The sequence below is a fragment of the Oncorhynchus mykiss genome, chromosome 16, assembly GCF_057628025.1.
Source record: "Oncorhynchus mykiss isolate SJ-2025 chromosome 16, ASM5762802v1, whole genome shotgun sequence".
In the NCBI taxonomy this organism is placed as follows: Eukaryota; Metazoa; Chordata; class Actinopteri; order Salmoniformes; family Salmonidae; genus Oncorhynchus; species Oncorhynchus mykiss.
In genome coordinates, this window is record NC_143037.1 from 14783311 (window position 1) to 14806319 (window position 23009).

The 23009-nt window shown below is 43.9% G+C and overlaps 1 protein-coding gene across 1 annotated transcript in view; it reads right to left on the bottom strand.

Annotated features, from left to right (window-relative positions):
* Nucleotides 1–22714, bottom strand: part of LOC110491419 (wings apart-like protein homolog) — a 48140-nt gene extending 25426 nt beyond the window's left edge. The window contains exons 1-7 of the mRNA XM_036946263.2: nucleotides 22178–22714; nucleotides 20285–20778; nucleotides 10059–10767; nucleotides 9426–9769; nucleotides 6466–6590; nucleotides 1566–1658; nucleotides 441–611 (exon numbers count right to left, since the gene is read on the bottom strand). Coding sequence (XP_036802158.1) covers nucleotides 441–611; nucleotides 1566–1658; nucleotides 6466–6590; nucleotides 9426–9769; nucleotides 10059–10767; nucleotides 20285–20756 — 1914 coding nt within the window. The 5' untranslated portion in view covers nucleotides 20757–20778; nucleotides 22178–22714. The remainder of the gene's footprint in view (nucleotides 1–440; nucleotides 612–1565; nucleotides 1659–6465; nucleotides 6591–9425; nucleotides 9770–10058; nucleotides 10768–20284; nucleotides 20779–22177) is intronic.
* Between the last annotated feature and the right edge of the window lie 295 nt (nucleotides 22715–23009).

A 23009-nucleotide genomic window follows, 5' to 3' on the forward strand; every position in this document is an offset into this window, starting at 1 on the left:
TAAATGCATTAATAGCAAACTAACGTTAGGTAGCTAGCTAAAATACCGGTACATACTGCTGTAATGATATGCTATGTGGCTAGTAACGATAGCCTAGCTAACAGATTGTTAGCAAACATAACGTGTAAGGTAATTTACTTGAAAAGTCATTCTTTTATTTGTCAATTATTGACAGCAAAGAATTTGTATCGGCTCTCGTTGGACTTCAGCTGCATATTTTACGCCGTTTTCTGAAGAATTACATTACAGGCACTAAAAACATGGAAATAGTGTCCACTGTTAGTATTTAATACGACATCCCGGAGCTTTTGGCATTCTAACTATATCCATTCTATGACCAATAAGCATACTACATACTAAATTTACCTCAAATAGTACGGTTAGTATGAGTATTCGAACACAGCTACAGTGATGGGCTGCCAGGTAGAACAGAAGCTCACCTCCTTGTGCTCTTTCCTACATTTCAGTGCAGTGACGATGTCCTGGTAGGGCTCAGTGGGGAACGACACAGACTTGATAACTTTGGGAGGCGGGCATGGCGGTGCCTTGAACAGGCCATCGTCTTTGTGAGAGTTAGTAGAGTCCTTGCTGCCCCCGCTTGACTGGCTAGCCTGGTAGATAGAACGAGAAAGAAACGAGAGAGAGAGAAACAAGAGAGGATAAGGAAGGTGTGTGTGTGTGTGAGAGAGAGTGAGAAGGGCAGAAGTAGAGAGTGGGTCAGAGGGAGACAAGCAGAACCACACAGCCACCTGCTCTCAGCTCAGTACACGGCGCTGCTGCTGATTCATGCTGTTGAATACCAGCCAACAGCCTCCTGCCCCTTACATAAGGCCAGATAAGGCCCAGTAAAAACACTCAGTTTCACACCACACACAGGCTCTGAGTCTCTTCTAGCAGTTTGAGGGAAGGCAAGGGATGAGGGAGTTAAAAGGACCTGTAATATATGGCTAACATTACGGATAAGGAGGAGCGTTCAGAGCGGTACTAACATCATTGGTAAGACGGAGGAGCGTTCAGAGCCGTCCTAACATTATCGGTAAAGAGCGTTCAGAGCTGTGATGCATTTTTAAAAGGATAATGAATTCCAGGAAATGGCACGGTGCCACACATGCATCTAATGACATATGGAAAATGAATCAGACGCAGGGTGCATCCTAAAATAGCACCCGAGTGCACTATAAAAAGGGAATAGGTGCCAATTGGGACACACCATAAAGTAGAGTGGCCTTAAGGTGGTAAACCACAGTGAAGAGGCCAACTGGAGCATCGTTTGTGGTGGAGGGAGGGTGAGAGTGAGGGTGGAAAGGGAGTGTCACATGGAAGTTATGGGTTGAGGGCATGGAAAATTGCATTAGTGTTCACCATGTTGCTGGTCCTTGAACAGAGAGAGCAAGAGAGAATGAGACAGAAAATGAGAGTTTGTGGTGCAGTGTTCACCAACTGCAGAAATCTCATACCTCTAGCTAGCTGGATAGGCAGGCTGATGGGAGTGCCAGGTCTAGTATTTGGCGTGGGGTTGGTGGGTGACACCCGTAACTAGGGTGGTGATTGGGGGGGTTACTCACGGGTGCAGTGGTTGAACGGAGTAAAGGTGGCGGGGGCAGCTCCTCTGGCTCTCTGTTCCAGTGTCTGGCATTGTACACAGCTTTAGTGGGAGACTACAGGTGAAACAGAAAAACACGAGGTAAGTCCATCAGGTTACTTCACATTCCATCACAGTTCAGCCCTTCCTGCTAGAACAGTGTTAGGTAGAATACATCAAATGAGAATCATTGATCACCACACACACTACATCCCAACTGCAACAGTATGCTGTGTTTAAAAACAACTAAGCTTATTCAAAGTATAGTCAATATCTCCTAATTCGAGGTGATTTCTGATACTAGACGTGATCTCAATGTCTTGGAACATAGCACCTCAATTCACTCGTCAAAGTAGAGCAGGGGTTCCCAAACTGTGTTGTGCAGTTTTAAAAAAAATACGGATAAGAAAGTATGTACGTTTTCATTAGAGTTTTATCTTTAAAAATATTTTGTAGCATAAACCGTTCAAAAGAGAGCCATATTTGTAGGAAGAAAACAGAAACCGCTGTTCACTATAACCGCATCTAGCGGCTACCGGAGGTGACTGATGTAACCCCGGTTCTATGAACCAAGGACAACTTTTCCCTCGCACCCCCATTTAGAGAGAGACGATAGAGAGAGAATATACAGAGAGCGGATTGGATACAAGACATCAGCCTTTGTTGGTTCCTATAACAAAGAAGCCCCAGGGAGAGAGAGAAACTAAATGAATGCCTATTAAACCACCAGAGGCAGTCAGGACTGCTCAAACAGCAGGACTGACTGGAGACAACAGCCAGCGCTGTGTACACACACACACAGGCATGGGTATGCACACAGTCACGTAAACCTCCTCTCTGCTTAAAGGGAGCCTATTGGCTCAGCCTGTTGCTGGGATATTAATAATGAATCAAAGAAAAAGGAGAAATAAAACAGACATTGTTGTCTGAGGACAGAGCACTGCAGGAAACAATGAACGGAGACGTTCATTTAGGCCCTCTACTCTTAACAATGATCCTAATCAAGAGGACACAGACAGGAAGATTCAACGCCCACCCCGCACCCCACCCCCATGGGAGTGTGAGCTCATGACAAAAGGCATTTTCTGTAAACATGGGCACTTATCGGTCACGCGCGCGCGCGCACACACACACACAAAAACACGAGAAGGTCAGATACAAGGAAATGAACACTTGAGCCCTCCCCAACACTGCCAAATTAAGTCATGTTTGACCAAAGCCCTCTGAGACTAGTGCAAGTAAACACAGACACAGACACTTAGCAGAAGACTGAGGAGCTGTCATTTACAGCTGTAGGTGGGGTTCAATTAAACCATTCAACCAGCCATCAGCTGTTGTGCTCCAGGACCACTCAAGACAGTAACAGCAGCCCTGCTCTGGTCTTATGAGAGATGGGCAATTCCATGATAACGGAAATACGCCGAGACTCCGATTTGTCACGTAAAAAAAAAAAATGTATACCAATCAAAAAACATTTAAATCAAAGTTTAACCATAGAACAAGGACTACTTTTAACAACTTCCACCACTGAATATTTTACAAAAACATTTACAGGAAGAACTGTGCAGATACAACGTTTGTCAATTGTCCAAAGTAGTCTTTGTGCATATAGTTGTATGCTTTGTTAAACTGAAATCAATCGTTTTTGTTTGGCATACATTGAAGTGAAAAATCGGAATCCCGGCTTAGTGATTCCGATTCCGTGGAACACACCACATGCAAACATACTTGTATGACTCATGACCACACCGTCTCACACACACGCCAATGCCGTTAAACCTCAAATGAGCCTCAGATTTAAAAGCTGTCGTTATAACACCAAAACAAATCTGTGAAAGAAAATAGAAAAAAATCCACTTAATGTTCCTGCCAGCCATCAGCCAACCCAACCCTGGAAACCAGTTGGTTTTGTTAAAGACAATCACAGAACGTGTGGAAACAGACAGAGGGCATTACTATGTATGAATCCAACATGACAACCTACACCACACATACTTGTGACCAGGGCCCCTAAAGTACTTCATATATAAGGGAATAGAGTGCCATTTGGAATGTACACTACCACCAGCAAGGTATCTGACGAGATTATTGCCTCGTTCTCTACCGTATTCAGCCCAGTCTTCTACGCCATGCTGTCGGTGAGCCACTGAAGTCATTAAGCCAGAGTGAGAATGATTATGATGAGGAGTGGGGGGAATGCTGGGACTTTAAACACCTGTGCATCTCTACCGAGGAGAGAATTGGGCTTGACACTATAAATAACCTGTGGCGCATTCTTAGGGCTCTGCAGGATATTTTAACAAGGTGATATGTCGAGAACGGCGTAACTGCCATATCCTGCAATATAGAGCAAAAAGGCCTTAAAAAGACAAAAAATATATATATTATTTGGGAAGAACCCTGATTCTAATTGAATTACTTTTAACTGTCTGAAATGAGTCACTACCAACCATCATTAACACCCACAACAATAAACCCCGTGAGGAGAATAGCACTCAAGGTAGGTTAAAAATGTTCTGAGTCTTCCTGCAATCCAATGCTGCTGTTTTAAATCGGGCCAGCACCACCCACCCAACCAACATGCATCCTGTTACCGATGCCTGGCCTGCAGAAATCATTTTCACGGCGCAATGAGAGCACACAAGCTCTCAGGTTCAACTGTTGCATGTATAAAAATGCCCAACATCCATCTTGTGCACAAACATTGGAGCTCAAAGCCAATCCAAGAGAAGGCAGGAGCCATAAGCCTCTCCTTAGGCAACAGGCACACAAACAGGAAGAGAGGTTGGTTCAGCAGAACCAGACACAATAACAGATTGAAAACAGGAAGAGGAATCCTAGAAAAATCTATAAAGCAATAATAGCAAGACTTTTAGGAGAGATATGGGCCAAATCACTGCCTGGGGACAACCACCAGGGAGATAGAGAAAAAACAGCCAAGTTAACTAGAGGACTGAGAGTGAGGAAGATGGACAGACAAAGAGAGTTGAAAAGAGTGTGGGCAAAATGAGAGAGACAGTAGATGTATTATATCCATGATTAATGTAGGAGAGCCAACCTGGCTCAGAGTCTAGAAGTGTGCTGTGAACAGAGGGGAGGGAAGGGCAGCCTTGGAAGGTCCATAAGCAGCAGACAGAGCCCTAACCAGCCTGACAGAGAGCTACTCAATAAACACAACACACTCGCTGTTCAGCCACATCCACTCATCCAGACTGGAGCAGTGCTAGGTGCCCATATACAGAACTGACATGAATTAGTCAGAGACCACATGATAATGATGGTGGCCATTAAATCAACCTCGAACATCTGACAGCCGACATCAACAGATTGGCATACGGGCAACTCTACGGTAACAGAATGATGCGGACTCCGATGTTTCGCTTTAAAATGTACGTCAAACCAAACTCCATGCACAAGGCACACCGAAAATTAGACAAAAACACATTTACTTTAAGCACAGTGCAGATGAAAAGCTTGGTAACAGAATGAAGGCACAAACAGAGAAAACCGTCATTCTGTTACCAAACTTTGCGTCTGCACTGTTCTTCAAGTAAATGTGTTTATTTTCAAATTCAGTGGAAATTGTTATAAATTGTCCTTGTGCATAGCATGTTAAACTTTACAATCATTGGTTGTTGTTTGGCATACATTTTAAAGAGACAAATACAGAGGCCCAAAATGTCCATACACAAATAATGCATCAAGCACAACTGGTTATGCAGAATGAAAGAGGGAATTGTTGGATTATTATGCAAAACAGCAGCATTTTTTCTGTCATTTGTAAGCAAACCGCATGAGAAGAAGATAGATTGTTATGCATCCAATTCAAATCGTTTTTTTGTAAGGGTTCTTTAGTTACAGGCTATGCCCCAAATGGCAGCCTATTACCTACATAGTGCACAACGGGGCCCTGGTCAAAAATAGTGCACTATATAGGGAAGCGTACGCAATTCAGGACATGTCCATGTAAACTGCATGCGCCAGAGTGCCACTTCACTACCCCTGCAGTTGGGCCAGTCGCAATAGAAAACGCTGCCTTTTGATGACTCATGAATAGCCAGGTCCTTTTGGAGGGCTATTGTTTTTCAAACGAGTTCAGCGCTTTTATTATTTTACTTGCATGGAGTACCTCACAGGGCTATGTATGAGGAATCTCTGAGCAGAAAACACCTCCAAAGACTTGGAAGGCACCGTGGCACTCCACAGGTTTGTAGTAGCCCGAATGCAAAGACAGATTTATGAGAATACACCTAAAATGTGCAAGTTGCCTTCACAAATAATGACTATATGAACCATTGTATGACCTAAAACCTGTACTTAACCTCAACACATAAAATGTGCCGGATTTTTCCACAAAATGATTTCACATTCCATTCTAAACATGGCCTTGGTCTTAAAGATCAATAGTGGAGCACTTACAGATGAAGTCCATCTAAGCGAGATTGGAGAACGGGCATTACTGGTTCTCTGGATGAATAAAACATTAAATAAATGACCGTTGCTAGGTATGGAACTTCAGCTAAATGAGTGGAGTCCCTTAGGTGGGGGCGCTTCACACCTATTAGTACCTAGGACCAGAGATCTTCAGTGACAGCTCTCATCGCTCCATTCATCCACATACAAATAATCCAACAAGCTGTTTTGGCCTGGCATCTCAGCAGCGCATACCGAGTATAGTCTACTCATTCTCTGATGAACGTTCTGGGTCTAGTTCATTGGGCACCAAACAGACTGAAACAGGGAGGGAACTACCTGACCATGTCCAATAAAAAGAGCTTTTTTGTTTTCCGTTGGAAAACGTTTCACTGAGATGTGTCGCTGTGGCCTGATGAACGCGATCCTGGACTTGAGTACAGGGAGAGTTGCCATAGAACACTTCTTACCTTTTTGGGGCCACTGAAGATCTTCCTATTGGTCTCCTTGGATTTCTCCACCTGTTTTGCCTGAGGTCTCCTGGGCATCTCTAGGCCCACAGAGGCAGAGTTGTCCTCTGGGAAGTCCATCACATCTACAGGGGACATGCCAAAAGGTGTGTTAGAATAGGACGGGAACATCACAGTTCATTACCAAGTCCATAGAACTACATAAACAGAATCCTATCATGAATTATAAGATCTGTGACGCAGACATTACTAGCCTAAATTGTTTGAGTATAGTAGATTTACATTTTAGTCATTTAGCAGATGCTCTTATCCAGAGCGACTTACAGGAGCAATTAGGGTTAACTCTCAAGAGTCGATGTTCGTGCCCCGCGGAAATCTAATTAGCGTCATTAAAAAAATCCACATCAAAATCCGTCAGGTTAAGCTAGACGTGTGTTTTTTATTTTTTTAACATGGGCTGCGTCTCAATCCACTGCACTCGCCTGACGTCGGTACAGATGATTTGCCAACTTCTGTCTGTAGCGCCCCAACAGTTTGGGCTACACACTAATCTCTCTATGGAAAGGTGAGTCTCTCACGAACATGTCGGTTGTTTTGCTCTAGGATGCCCACAAGCCTCTGAAGACAAGTCTAAAAGGTAGCCAGGTATCCGTTTTAAAAAATGAATGGAAGTATATATGGAGATGCTTTAGGCACTAAACTAAGGGGTCAATACCTGTAATAAATAAATGAAGTATTTCCCTCAGATATAAGACAAACACTCCCGGACGAACTTCCTTTTGCTTTTTTTGTGACCGTTTATCCATGTACAAAGCTGTTATTCAATGCATGTCTATGAGCTAATAGCAGTAAAGCCAAATTCAAGGGTTCAAAATATTTTGACAATTTTGTATACTTACAGCAGCCCTAAAATTCCAAATCAAATCACTAAATGATTGTTGGTAACACAATTCCTTGTTGGCTTAGTAGAAACCCATATGTTAGCTTTAGCAAGGTGTACACTACACGATTTAGGCCACAATTTATACTGAACTAAATATAATAACGCAACAAAGTTAGGAGTTCATACGGAAATCAGTCAATTGAAATAAATTCATTAGGACCTAATCATTGCATTTCACAACTGGTAATACAGATATGGATCGATTGGTCACAAATACCTTAAAGGTAGGGGAGTGGATCAGAAAAACAGTATCTGGTGTGACCACCATTTGCCTCATAAATCGAAGCGCGACATCTCCTTCACATAGAGTTATTCAGGCTGTTGATTGTGGCCTGTGGAATGTTGTCCCACTCCTCTTCAATGGCTGTGCCAAGGTGCTGGACATCAGAGGGAACTGGAACACGCTGCTGAACACGGCAATCCAGATCATTCCAAACATGATCAATGGGTGACATGTCTGGTGAGCATGCAGGAAATGGAACTGAGACATCTTCAGCTTCCAGGACTTGTGTACAGCAACATGGGGTTGTGCATTATCATGCTGAACGTAACGTGATGGCGGCAGATGAATGATACGACAATGGGCCTCAGGATCTCGTCAAGGCATCTTTGTGCATTCAAATTGCCATTGATAAAATGCAATTGTGTTCATTGTCTGTAGCTTATGCCTGCCCATAACACCACACCACCATGGGACAGTCTATTCACAACGTTGACATCAGCAAACCGCTGATGCACATAACGCTATAAACATGGTGTGCGGTTGTGAGGCGGGTTGGACATACTGCTAAATGATCTAAAACAAGGTTGGAGGTGGCTTATGGTAAATAAATAAACATTAAATTATCTGGCAGCAGCTCTGGTGGACATTCCTGCAGTCAGCATGCCAATTGCACACTCCCTCAAAACATGAGACATCTGTGGCATTGTGTTGTGACAAAACTGCACATTTTAGTAGTCTTGTCCCCACCACAAGGTGCACCTGTGTAATGAGCATGCTGTTTAAACAGCTTCTTGATATGCCACACCTGTCAGGTGAATGGATTATCTTGGCAAATAAGAAATGCTCACTAACAGGGATGTAAACAAATTTGTGCACAAAATCAGAGAGAAAGCTTTTTGTGCTTATGGAACTTTTCAGGGATTTTTTTAATTTCAGCTCATGAAACATGGGACCAACACTTGGTGCGTTGATATTTTTGTTCAGTGTAGCTGTCCCAGACAAGTGGGATGCTTGTTTAATGCGAGAGGTTCAGAGACGCAATCTGAGGGATACCAATCTCGTCTTCGAGCAGTTCCAGACGTCCCGATATTATCAAACATTTGATTTTATCAGCACAAAATCTGCAATGCTCCTGTAGTGTGATATGAGCAACAACAAGTTTTGAGAACGGTGATCAGCAATAGCCAATGAGAGCTCACCAAAAAAAGCCAGTGAGATGACATTGTTTCGCATCAACCAGAATGTGTAGACTCGAGCTAGAGTGATGACTAGTACAAGTATGCGTTTGTACTTGCCTTTAACCAAAGCCAAAGGGTAAAATCTTTACAGTTCTTAAATGTACAAGCAATGTTATTCAATTCAAAATGTTTGCTAGATATTTCAACTCCGTATGGCAAGCGTGAATGTCTGACAATGCTTATGCTACTTTACTGCACAGCTAGTAGCTACGTTAAATCTAAGCACATCCTTGTTTTTGTGAGACAACTTGGTATCTTGAATCCTCACAACCAAATGAAGAATCGTGCAGTGTGATCCGTCTGTGCCACATCGTTTAGTGCGCACCACTATGTTAGCAAGACAACTACAGGAAAGACGCGAGGAGCTCAGCGACGTTAGGATTTTGAAAGTTGTGTAGTGTCCACCAGGCTTTAGAAGTGTGTGTGTGTGTGTAGAGAAATCCATGTTCTTGAAATTGACCTTGACTGAGTCTGCCCTGTACCGATGCTGGTCTGAGTGTGTGTGTGTGTGTGTGTGTGTGTTACTACTGGCCTCGCCTGAGGCCCTGTGCCTGACCTGAGTGGCTGCTGGTCCGACTGTCCAGCTCCTCGCTGGCGGACAAGGGGCTGTCCACACTCATCTCCATGGCAGCAGCGGAGGCAGCATAAGCTGTGGCTGCAGCCGCGGCAGCCCTTTTAGCCTTCCTCCTCTCTTTGGCCTGGGAGCCCTCGTCTTCGTCGCTGTCGCTGCCGCTCATATCGTCAAAGCCAAAATACTTGATCTTGTAGTTGGAGCTGCCGGATGCCACAGGGTCGGAACTGGCTTCCTCCTGGGTGGCACCACGGCCCGCTTCGTTTTCCTCAAAGCCAAAAAAGTCCAACTTGGTGTCTTTCTTGGTCTTGCTCTGTGTGGGTCTGAACCTGGTAGAGAGAAGCAGAGAGAGAAGTTAGAACAACCTACACATATCCAATGTCTGAGCAGGTGCGAGATATTGAAGGATGCATGTTTATCAGGAAAATAGAAAAATCCAAACACACATTTGAGAGCATAGCCTATACTGCAGTGTGCAGATTATTCCCACAGGGGGAGAGAAACATACCTCATTGTTATGACTCAGTGAAGGGAGCAGAAATAGCCCAAACATCATAATCTAACAACAACAGTGATTATCCCAGTCTAGCGGTAAGTAGGTAGGTAGCAGTAGATCACCTGGTGGGTTTAGCTGGTGCTGGTTCGGTCTTCTTTCTCAGGCGGCCAGTCTCTCCCTGGTCTGTCAGGGGGGCAGCCACGGCGGCAGCGGGGGTGTATTCCTCCATGACCCTGTCCTGAATGGTGACGTTAAACACCGACAAGCAGGACGGGTGAAGCACTGTGAAGTCTCTCGTCCGCCCGCGGCCCGCCTGCTTGCTGCTGTTCTCTGTATTGTTGGTCTTGAGAGGGCCAGATCCGGGCCCACTACTGAAGGCTGTACTGGTCCTAGTACTACTGGTACTGTCAGAGTCCCCGGCCTGCTTGCCTTTGTTGGGCCGGCGGTATGTCCGGCAGTGGGTGCTGACCCTGAGCAGAGACTGGGAGTAGTCATGGGACTCGGAGGGCTCGATCGGGATCTCGAAGTCCCCCAGGCCCACAACGTCACTGGGAGTGGGCTCTGTGGAGGTCTTGTCCTGCCTGGCCAGACTGAGACCATATCCCCACTCGCCACTCCACATTGACGAAGGGGGGCTTCTGGGGGGCTCTGGGGTGGGCCCCAGACCCATCACTGCGTCCCAGTTGTCGTAAGAGTCCTTGGCCTCGCTCTTTAGGGTGGTGGTCTGCGCAATAGGCTTCTTGTCACTTTCCGAGGCATTGCAGTACCATGAATAGCTGTGTTTTTCCACAGTCGCACCCTCGCTGGACCAGCAGGGTTGGCTTGGCTTGGCTGGGGGGGAAAGGCAATCTATTAACACAGTGTATTAGCACCACATTTTAAAAGTGCAATATGCCGAAATCGCTCCGGCATTTCCTGGTTACTAAAATTCTAATAATAAGACTAATTTCAGTTTGTGACACAAAACAAGTGTTTAGAACCATTGTACCATCTAAAACGCTGTGAAATATATATTCTTATTATTTAAAAATAAATATAATTCAGATGTCTGAAGCTGGCGTACAAAAACAAAAGTAAAAGACGCAAAAACTAAACATAGGAGAATAATAAAAATAGCACACATACAGTGCATTCAGAAAGTATTCAGACCCCTAGACTTTTTCCACATTTTGTTACGTTACAGCCTTATCCTAAAATTTTTTTTTTTTAAATACCTACACACAATACCCCATGAAGAAAAAGCAAAAACAGGTTTATAAATCTGCACAAATTAGTTAAAAATAAATTAATGACATATACATAAGTATTCAGACCCTTTGTTGACCCTCAGTACTTTGTTTAAGCACATTTGGCAGCGATTACAGCCGAGTCTTGTGTACGACGCTACAAGCAGGAATTTCACCCATTATTTTCGTCAGATCCTCTAAAGCTCTGTCAGGTTGGATGGGGAGCATCGCTGCACAGCTATTTTCAGGTCTCTCCAGAGATGTTCGATCGGGTTCAAGTCCGGACGACTCTAGAACATTCAGAGACGTCCTGAAGCCACTCCTGCTTCTTGCCTGTGTGCTTAGGGTCGTTGTCCTGTTGGAACCGCTCTGGAGCAGGTTTTCATCAAGGATGTCTCTGTACTTTGCTCCGTTCATCTTTCCCTCGATCCTCACTACTCTCGCCCAATCCCTGCCGCTGAAAAACATCCCCACAGCACGATGCTGCCACCACCATGCATCACCATAGGGATGGTGCTAGGTTTCCTCCAGACGTGACGCTTGGAATTCAGGCCAAGAGTTCAATCTTAGTGTCATCAGACATGGTCTGGTAAGAAGGGCGGGGGTGTATGCTTCATGATTAACAACTCATGGTGTAATCGTAACATACAGGAACTCAAGAGCTTTTGTTCACATGACCTAGACTTCCTCACAATCAAAAGCCACCCATATCTCCCAAGAGAATTCTCGTCGGTTATTGTCACAGCCGTATATATCCCCCCTCAAGCCGATACCACGACGGCCCTCAAGGAACTTCACTGGACACCATGCAAACTGAAAGGCAACATTTATTAGAGCTAGGGATTTTAATAAAGCAGACGTGCGGGCAATAGACTGGATCACTGCTACAATAACTTCCGCGATGCATACAAGACCCTATCCCGCCCTCCCATCAGCAATTCTGACCACGACTCCATTTTGCTCCTCCGGTCCTATAGGCAGACACTCAAACAGGATGTACCTGTGACGAGAACTACTCAACGCTGGTCTGACCAATCGGAATCCACGCTTCAATGTTGTTTTGATCACGCGGACTGGGAAATGTTCCGGGCAGAGAATAATATCTATTTAGACTGTGTGAGTGAGCTTATAAGGAAGTGCATTGGAGATGTTGTACCCACTGTGACTATTAAAACCACTCCTATCCAGAAACAGTGGATAGATGGCGGCATTTGCGCAAAACTGAACGCACAAGCCACCGCATTTAGCCATGGAAAGAGGACTGGGAATATGTCCGAATACAAACACTGTAGTTATTCCCTCCACAAGGCAATCAAACAAGCAAAATATCCATATCGGGACAAAGTGGAGTCGCAATTCAATGGCTCAGACACGAGACGTATGTGGCAGTGTCTACAGGCAAATACGGACTACAAATAGAAAACCAGCCGCGTCAATGACACCAACATGACACTTCCAGACAAACTAAACATCGTTGCCCGCTTTGAGGAAAATACAGTGGCCCCGACACGGTCCGCTACCAAGGAGTGGGCTCTCATTCTCCGACGTGAGTAAGACATTTAAACGTGTTAACCCTCGCAAGGCTGCCATCCCAGACGGCATCCCTAGCCACATCCTCAGAGCATGTGCAGACCAGCTGGCTGGTGTGTTTATGGACATATTCAATCTGTCTCTATCCCAGTCTGCTGTCCCCACATGCTTCAAGATGGCCACCATTGTTCCTGTACCCATGAAGGCAAAGGTAACTGAACTAAATGACCATCGCCCCGTAGCACCCACTTATGTCATGAAGTGTTTTGTGAGACTAAGAATCATATCACCTCCACCTTACCTGCCACCCTAGACCCACGTCAATTTGCATACCGCCCCAATAGGTCCACAGATGATGCAATCACCATCACACTGCCCTATCTCATCTGGACAAGAGGAATACCCATCTAATAATACTGTTCATTGACAACAGCTCAGCAATCAACGTCATAGTACCCTCCAAGCTCATCACTAAGCTTGAGGCCCTGGGTCTCAACCCCGCCCTGCGCAATTGGGTCCTGGACTTCCTGATAGGCCACCCCCAGGTGGTGAAGGCAGAAAACAACATATCCACTTCGCCGATCCTCAACACTGGGGCCCCACAAGGGTGCATGCTCAGCCCCCTCCTGTACTCCCTGTTCACCCATGACTTCGTGGTCATGCACGCCTCCAACTCAATCATCATGTTTGCAGACGACAACAGTAGTGGGCTTGAATATCAACAACGAGACAGACTACAGGGAGGAGGTGAGGGCACTCGGAGTGTGATGTCAGGAAAACAACCTCTCACTCAACAACAACAAAACAAATGAGATGATCTTAGACTTCTGGAAACCGCAGAGGCAGCACCCCCCTATCCACATCGACAGCACAGGAGAAGGTGGAAAGTTTTAAGTTCCTTGGTGTACACATCACGGACAAACTGAAATGGTCCACCCACACAGATAGTGTGGTGAAGGCGCAACATCGCCTCTTCAACCTCAGGAGGCTGAAGAAATTTGGCTTGTCACCTAAAACCATCACAAACTTCCACAGATGCACAACTGAGAGCATCCTGTTGATCTGTATCACCGCCTTGTCCGGCAACTGCACCGCCCACAACCGCAAAGCTCTCCAGAGGGTGGTGCGGTGTGCACAAAGCATCATTTGGGGAAAACTACCTGCCCTCCATGACACCGACAGCACCCGATGTCACAGGAAGGCCAAAAAGATCATCAAGGAAAATAACCACCCAAGCCACCATCTGTTCACCCCACCAGAAGGAGAAGTCTGTACATGTGCATCAAAGTTGGGACACGGAGACTGAAAAACAGCTTCCATCTCAAGGCCATCTGACTGTTACACAGCCACTAACACAGAGCGGCTGCTGCCTTCATACAGACTTGAAATCATTGGCCACTTTAAAAAATTGATCACCTGTAAACATTATTAAAGTGGCATTATGAAAGTGACATATCCTACATTACTCATATGTATATATTGTACTTTATACCATCTATTACATCTTGCCTATGTCGCTCGGTCATCGCTCATCCATTTATTTACATATTTTTATTTATCCGTTATTTTACCAGGTAAGTTGACTGAGAACACGTTCTCATTTGCAGCAACGACCTGGGGAATAGTTACAGGGGAGAGGAGGGGGATGAATGAGCCAACTGTAAACTGGGGATTATTAGGTGACTGATGGTTTGAGGGCCAGATTGGGAATTTATATATATGTACATATACTTACTCCACCCCTTTACTTAGATTTGTGTGTATTAGGTAGTTGTTGTGGAATTGTTAGATTACTTGTTAAATATTACTACACTGTCGGAACTAGAAGCACAAGCATTTTGCTAAACTCACAATAACATCTGCTAACCATGTGCATGTGACCAATAGAATGTAAATTTTATTGGATTTTGGTGCCTTTTGGCAAACTCAAAGCAGGGCTGTCATGTGCCTTTTACTAAGGAGTGGCTTCTGTCTGGCCACTCTACCATAAAGGCCTGGTTGGTGGAATGCTGCACAGATGGTTGTCCTTCTGGAAGGTCCTTGCATCTCCACAGAGAAACTCTGGAGCTCTGCCAGTGACCATTGGGTTCTTGGTCACCTCCCCGACCAAGGCCCTTCTCCCCCGATTGCTCAGTTTGGCCAGGCAGCCAGCTCAAGGTAAAGTCTTGGTGGTTCCAAACTTCTTCCATTTAAAAAATGGAGGCCACTGTGTATTTGGGGACCTTCAATGCTGCAGAAAGGTTTTGGTACCCTCCTCAGATCAGTGCCGCGACACAATCCTGTCTCGGAGCTCTACACACAATTCCTTCGACCTCATGACTTGGTTTTTTCTCTGACATGCACTGTCAAAGGTGGGACCTTATATAACCAGGCGTGCCTTTCCAAAGCATGTCCAATTTATTGAATTTACCACAGGTGAACTTCAATCAAGTTGTAGAAACATCAAGGATGATCAATGAAAACAGGATGCAACTGAGCTCAATTACGAGTCTCTGAATAGTTATGTAAATAAGGTATCAGTTTTTTTTTTATACATTCAAAAAAAGGTCTAAAAACCTGTTTTTGCGTAATCGTTATGGGTTATTGTGTGTAGATTGATAAGAAAATGATTTAATCCATTTGAGAATACGGCTGTAACAAAATGTGAATACTTTCCTAATACACTGTAGAACAGATCTATCTTTTTAAACTTGCTACCAATGAGAATGACCGATCGATAACTCACTTTTTTTTGTGAATTTGGTCAAGTTGCCCAAAAGTTACATATTGCTGTTTCAAGCATTAAGCAGTTAATGTCTCTGACAGTTGTAGCATACAGCAGCATACAGCAGATAAATTCAAGCCATCTTGACGCCTGCCACACTACGACATGGGTGCCATTATTACATTGGAAGGTGGTTTCAACCATGTATGAGTGTTGTAGCATACAGCAGATACAGCAGATAAATTCAAGCCATCTTGACGCCTGCCACACTACGACATGGGTGCCATTATTACATTGGAAGGTGGTTTCAACCATGTATGAGTGTTAACTAAGTGCTAGGGCTGTGAGAGGACCAGCACACCCTGGTAAAGCTTTTGGCACAACGCTGAAAAAATGCTGAGTCAGAAAATGTCTCCAACTCTGTTGGTCTAAGTCACCACAACATCAGGAGACCGGGTTAGCCTACCTGTGATAGTGTGGACATTGACTACACTGGCTCTTGTAATTATTTACGTGCATTTTAAAACCTACTGGGTGGGACAATAATGGCTTGCTAAACAACTATACTGGCAGTTGAGTTCCAATAGGCTGCTACATACCACTTGCATTCAGATTCTGGTATATACCCCTCCCTAAGGAATGTTTAGGCTCGCTAGGCTATATGACTAGGGTAATAGCGCACAGAATATACCTTAGGACTAGGTTCCCCAACTGGCGGCCCGCGGCTGAATCTGGCTGATGATCCTTGCCTTAGTCTCCTCCCTAGGATAATTTTTGACAAGTCCCAAACTAATCCTTCCAAGGCTCGGAATCCCAAAATCAGTCACAGAAGATAGACGGTTCATCACTGACAAGAGCTGACACCTCAGTCCAAAATGTCCATAGAATTCAAAGTTCTTCAACCAAGGGAATTAAAGAGATTCTCCTGCACTTCTGTATACTTTTTAGCCAGAAGTTCTGAAAGTAGCACCCACGAGGCAAAAGTACTCCTCAAAAATTGCGTACTACATTACATATGTGCACCACATGCAAACAAAATTGAAAAGCTGTCTAACAAAAAAATCCTGAAAAGAGATACTTTGGCAATGAGGCCATATACAGTGCCGTGCAAAAGTATTCGGCCCCCTTGAACTTTGCGACCTTTTGCCACATTTCAGGCTTCAAACATAAAGATATAAAACTGTATTTTTTTGTGAAGAATCAACAACAAGTGGGACACAATCATGAAGTGGAACAACATTTATTGGATATTTCAAACTTTTTTAACAAATCAAAAACTGAAAAATTGGGCGTGCAAAATTATTCAGCCCCTTTACTTTCAGTGCAGCAAACTCTCTCCAGAAGTTCAGTGAGGATCTCTGAATGATCCAATGTTGACCTAAATGACTAATGATGATAAATACAATCCACCTGTGTGTAATCAAGTCTCCGTATAAATGCACCTGCACTGTGATAGTCTCAGAGGTCCGTTAAAAGCGCAGAGAGCATCATGAAGAACAAGGAACACACCAGGCAGGTCCGAGATACTGTTGTGAAGAAGTTTAAAGCCGGATTTGGATACAAAAAGATTTCCCAAGCTTTAAACATCCCAAGGAGCACTGTGCAAGCGATAATATTGAAATGGAAGGAGTATCAGACCACTGCAAATCTACCAAGACCTGGCCGTCCCTCTAAACTTTCAGCTCATACAAGGAGAAGACTGATCAGAGATGCAGCCAAGAGGCCCATGATCACTCTGGATGAACTGCAGAGATCTACAGCTGAGGTGGGAGACTCTGTCCATAGGACAACAATCAGTCATATATTGCACAAATCTGGCCTTTATGGAAGAGTGGCAAGAAGAAAGCCATTTATTAAAGATATCCATAAAAAGTGTTGTTTAAAGTTTGCCACAAGCCACCTGGGAGACACACCAAACATGTGGAAGAAGGTGCTCTAGTCAGATGAAACCAAAATTGAACTTTTTGGCAACAATGCAAAACGTTATGTTTGGCGTAAAAGCAACACAGCTGAACACACCATCCCCACTGTCAAACATGGTGGTGGCAGCATCATGGTTTGGGCCTGCTTTTCTTCAGCAGGGACAGGGAAGATGGTTAAAATTGATGGGAAGATGGATGGAGCCAAATACAGGACCATTCTGGAAGAAAACCTGATGGAGTCTGCAAAAGACCTGAGACTGGGACGGAGATTTGTCTTCCAACAAGACAATGATCCAAAACATAAAGCAAAATCTACAATGGAATGGTTCAAAAATAAACATATCCAGGTGTTAGAAAGGCCAAGTCAAAGTCCAGACCTGAATCCAATCGAGAATATGTGGAAAGAACTGAAAACTGCTGTTCACAAATGCTCTCCATCCAACCTCACTGAGCTCGAGCTGTTTTGCAAGGAAGAATGGGAAAAAATGTCAGTCTCTCGATGTGCAAAACTGATAGAGACATACCCCAAGCGACTTACAGCTGTAATCACAGCAAAAGGTGGCGCTGCAAAGTATTAACTTATGGGGGCTGAATAATTGTGCATGCCCAATTTTTCAGTTTTTGATTTGTTAAAAAAGTTTGAAATATCCAATAAATGTCGTTCCACTTCATGATTGTGTCCCACTTGTTGTTGATTCTTCACAAAAAAATACAGTTTTATATCTTTATGTTTGAAGCCTGAAATGTGGCAAAAGGTCGCAAAGTTCAAGGGGGCCGAATACTTTCGCAAGGCACTGTATCTACTTCCCCAGATTCAGATGAAAATGTGGATACCACAGTGTCCAGTATGAAGAAAGTTAGAGGTAGTTTCACGAGCCAATGCTAACTAGTGTTAATACAATTTATTCCAACCATTGCGCTAATGCTAGTTAGCAAATGCGCTAGTTAGCAACTTCTTAGTCCTAGCGCAATTATCCACGAGTTAATCTGACTCTGGGGAAGTAGATAAATGGCATTACCAAAATCCCAAGTACCTCTTTAACTGAGCTTGGCATATCAATGAGAAATATCCTATCACAAGAAAGATAGTAAGTAGACATCCTACATCCTCAATCTACATTTTACTTCAAAATAACTTGGGTTTTGTCATTAATTCAGGGTGGTGTGGTTTTTGCTGAGCATGCCAAGACATTTGATGAAGAGGTTGTGTTTTGAATTACCCTTCCACCTCTGTAAATCTAAATATTTTTTTAATGGGAATGTTTTATTGTTAGAATCTTTTGCACTAAAAAAAATCATTGGACTGAGAAAATGTCTGATTAGATTTCAATCAGAGCCGTAACAGGCCTGGTTTATTATGCAGTTGGTACTTGAGGGATCGCTGTCTGGACACACTCTGAATGCAAAGACAATCACGCCATTGTCGCTAAAGACTGAGCACCTCGGAGTTAAAAAGTTTTCTAGATCCAACTAAGCTTTTCAATAATTAGCCACATAAAAAAAGGGCCGGAATGCTTTGCTTGATGAATCCTTAAACGAGGTTCAATAAGTATTAACATCAGTCTGACCGCAAGTCCCAGCTGTGAAAAGTTTCCTTTAACCCCAGATCTGCTCATATTGATTTCTCCGCAAGACAAACAAGTAGAGAGTTTCTATGGGTGGACAAGTGAACACTGGGCCTTGGAGGATATCCTGGGTTTGTGTAGGAATGTGGCAGTGCAGTTGCTAAATGTGCCAATGAGTAATACTTTCAGTTCAGTTTACAGACTGACATAACTTTTACTCATCATGTGACTAGCGCTAACTTGCATGACAAAGGATATGCTTGTGGCTATTGTTCCATACCTGAGCCTGCAACTTCAATGCCTACAGAAATGTGTCAAACAAGCCCATTCTCTAAGTGACTCAAAGCCTAGACAACTTTCAGGGCCACTGATTTGAATGACAGAGTCACAGAGGGCATGCAGCCATATGGAGGAGTGACAAATGATGTGATAGTGTTTTTGCAGTGGACAAGGGCACACAACAGCAGGCAGCATTGCATTGAAACGGGCCCGTAACTAGAGCAATAAGTTGCTGCCTCTGGCAGTAAATAACATTCAGCGTGTCTGCTTAGCAATGCGGAATACAATCAGAACCACCTGCCATAGAGGAGATGGCCTCCTAAAACGAGGCTGTACCCGTCAAGTGGACCGGTTTCGTATTAGAGAAGAGCATCAACATAATGCAGACTGTAAATTTTGATGGGTTTGCTTCTCCCCAGCGAGTGCTTTGGGTGTAATCCACAAGAGCCACCTGCTAGGCTGACAGTTGGTGCCCATTATTCCAGTCCAGAGGGTAAGCTAAACTCACTCCTGGCAGCCTGTTGAAGCCTGCTCTAAAAACACACTGCCAGATTAGATGTTTTTCTGTTCCAAGATTTGGGCTATCAAAGTTTTCCCAAAGTCAAAAGCTTACAACGATGATTGTAAAGAGTTAAATTGCTGTTCAATTTAAATGACTACTTGTCTGAATCCTAAGGTCAGCTACCAATCTGCTGTCTAAATCAAATGGCTGGATGACATCATATGGTCCGAAATTAACAAGACGAATTGCAAGTGCATCCTAACTTAATTTAGCATTTTCCTTTTGTAGACTCACTAGCACAACTAATTCATTCTTTACAAATCTTTTACTATATTGGATTACTAATATTGGATCACTAAAGACCATCAAAATATTTGGTACTCAGTCCTATAACTACCTTAAAAATAAATGTGCTTGAAATCAATGACAGGAAATAACCGTTTCAATAATTATAACCGAAGTTGGCTGACACGGCACACAACATTTGATCTTAACAAATGAGTCCGCCATATTGCAAGCAATTTATCCCTTACACCCCCTGGAAGCAAAGGTCTTCTGGCCCAAGATTTGATTCTACATTGGATTAGTAGTCCTACTTTGCAACACGAGGCTCCTCCTACCTGTTGTGGTGGTGGTGTTGAAGAACCTGGCTGTGTCCTCTGTGACCGTCAATTGGCTTCTGTCACTACCCATGCTAGAGGTAGCTTTACTGGGAACAAGGCTGCTCTGCTGGCTGCTCCTGGACTCCAGGCAGAAGCCTGGCCTCCCTGCCTGAGGCGGCTCTGCTGATGCCGGCTTGGCTGGGGAGGCCTTGGCGTGTGGGAAGCGAGAGGTGACCGTCTTGGACTCATCATCGCTGTCAAAGCCAAAGGGGTCCTCAGAGATCTCATCTGAGAGTTTGGGCCTCTTGGGCTGCTCTGCCACCTCACTCCTCTGGCCCGGGCGCTTGGAGCTCACCTTGGCCTTGTATGTCGTCTCGCCCCATTTGGTGCTGAGCGTTGCTCTCTTGTTGGACAGGACCTCATCAAACTTGGATGATGATGATCCATCGCCGCCCTTACGGCTGTAGGTTTTACCAAATCTCGATGTCATTGTGGCATCTGTTTCATATTCTCTGGGACGGACACAAAATATAAAATGCATTAGTTGCCGTCATCATAGGCCATTTCTCATCAACGCAATAACAATATTGTGGTTGAAATGTACTTTTACTGTAATGGAGGGCTAGAAGGGAGCACTCTTTCCTCTTGTCTAAAACAAATATCCTCATGCTCCAAGGTAGTGATTGGGGACATTGCCCTGTGTAGGGTGCCCTCTTTCAGACGGGACGTTAAACAGGTGTCCTGCCTGTGGTCACTAAAGTGCCCATGGCACTTATGGTAAGAGTAGGGGTGTTAAACCCAGTGTCCTGGCTAAATTCCCAATCTGTCCACCTAATCATCCCCAGCTTCCAATTGTCTCATTCATCTTCAAATGGGCATAGAATACAACCTTTGTGTCAACTAAGGACCCCTTACACTTCATGTCATTGTGTTGAGACAGCCTGCGGGACCAAAAATTGTGTGAATAATAACACACAGCTTTAACTAGGGAATCAAATGTTTCCAAGTGAGGTATGCTGCATTTTCTAGTTTAAATATGTAGTTGTGCAGTAAAAGTTAGGGAACCCTTGCGTTAGTGGGATCTTTATTATCAGCTTGAGTAAACTGAGACTACTGCCGCGTTAGCATACTAACCGGAACTAGAAAACTCGGAAATGTCCGACTTTCTGAATCGTTGAACGCAGCACGTGTATGACTACAACCAGTTAACAAGTCGCAGTTTCCTCGTTCCGATTATCACTTTAATGCAGCATCAACTGCTCTGGATGTGGCTAACGCAATGTGTGTACAACTAGCTAACGTTAGCAACAATACACCACAATTAGCTTAGCCACTATACAGTTAGCTAGCTAAATCAATCAGCTGACGTTATTGAAGAAAATATAGGGTGTCTAGCAGCAGTACATAGAAGCAAAGTTAACGTTAACTAGCCTCGATAATATCATGATATTGACCTAGGGAGTTGTAGTATTAATTTAGTGTTGATACCAAAACAGACCCATATGGCGAGCTAGCTAGTTGCGACGTTAGCTAGCTAACCAACTTAGCCATTAACGTCGTGTGATAGTGCGCTGGCTAGCTACCGTTAGCTAAATAACGCCAACGCCATCTGCAAAAAGTTAAACGTCCTGTGCGTTGTTCATGAATATAATAATAGTTGGCTAACACTAACATAATTTAGTCATCACATTATCGTTGTGGCTAGAAAGTGAGGAAAAAAACAATTTAGCTAGCTAAGTATAGTAACGAAATAGCTACTTGGCTAGTTAGCTATCAGGTTAGTATCAACAGACGAAACATGATTGACGAACATCCACTTTTCACATTGATTTGAAGGTTTAAAGTAGTTTGAAAATCACTGTATATTTCATAAAACGTAAGTGAATACAACCATACATCAGCCTCACTTACTAGGTGCGCGAAAAGACCGAACCACTCAACAACACTCCGAAGGCGTCCGCTTCCCGCAGCAGATTGGGCCTCCCTTACAATATAAACAAGGCTAAATTGGCTGTAGAAATGAAAGCTAGAGGACAGTCAACAACTGCACAAAGTCTTGTGTTTTTTGTGTAACAAAGTTATTTTGATAATGTTGGTTTTACGTCTGATATATTCCTTTTTTGAAGCTATCTCAAACTCAATTGTCTCCTCTTGTGTTACACCGATGGCTTGCATTCGGGTTCCCCCTCCCTTTCGCTTCCAACCGCACTGTCAACTAGCCGCTAGTACACTGTGGTCCAATCAGGAAGCTACATATTTGGATGTGACAGTGAACTAGCGCTGTGAAGCAGTATTCTTCGTTGTGATTGGTTCAAAAGCCGACAAGACCAAACACCTTCGCATTTCATTGGACTGTTGGTGAGAGGCGTCCTCTTTGGGGGTGTCGAAGCCGTTCATATATCGCTCATTCAGTGGTTGAAGCTCCTGGAATGTAAATAAATGTGCAAACTGAAGGCAAATTGTGTGCTGAAATTAATAAGAAATCAATCAATAAAATTGCATTTATATTGTACATTTGATTAGGTGCTGGCCAATATCCCAAAGGAACAATTAGCCTAGAAAAACAAAAGTTGAAGACCCTATCAATTGCCAAAATTGGCCCAAACTCAACATGCAACAATTTCATTGATTTTACAGAGTTAAAGTTCATTAGAGGATATCAGTAAATTGAAATAAATAAATTAGGCACAAATCTATGGATTTCACATGACTGGGAATGCAGTCTGGATGCAGTTTATCACAG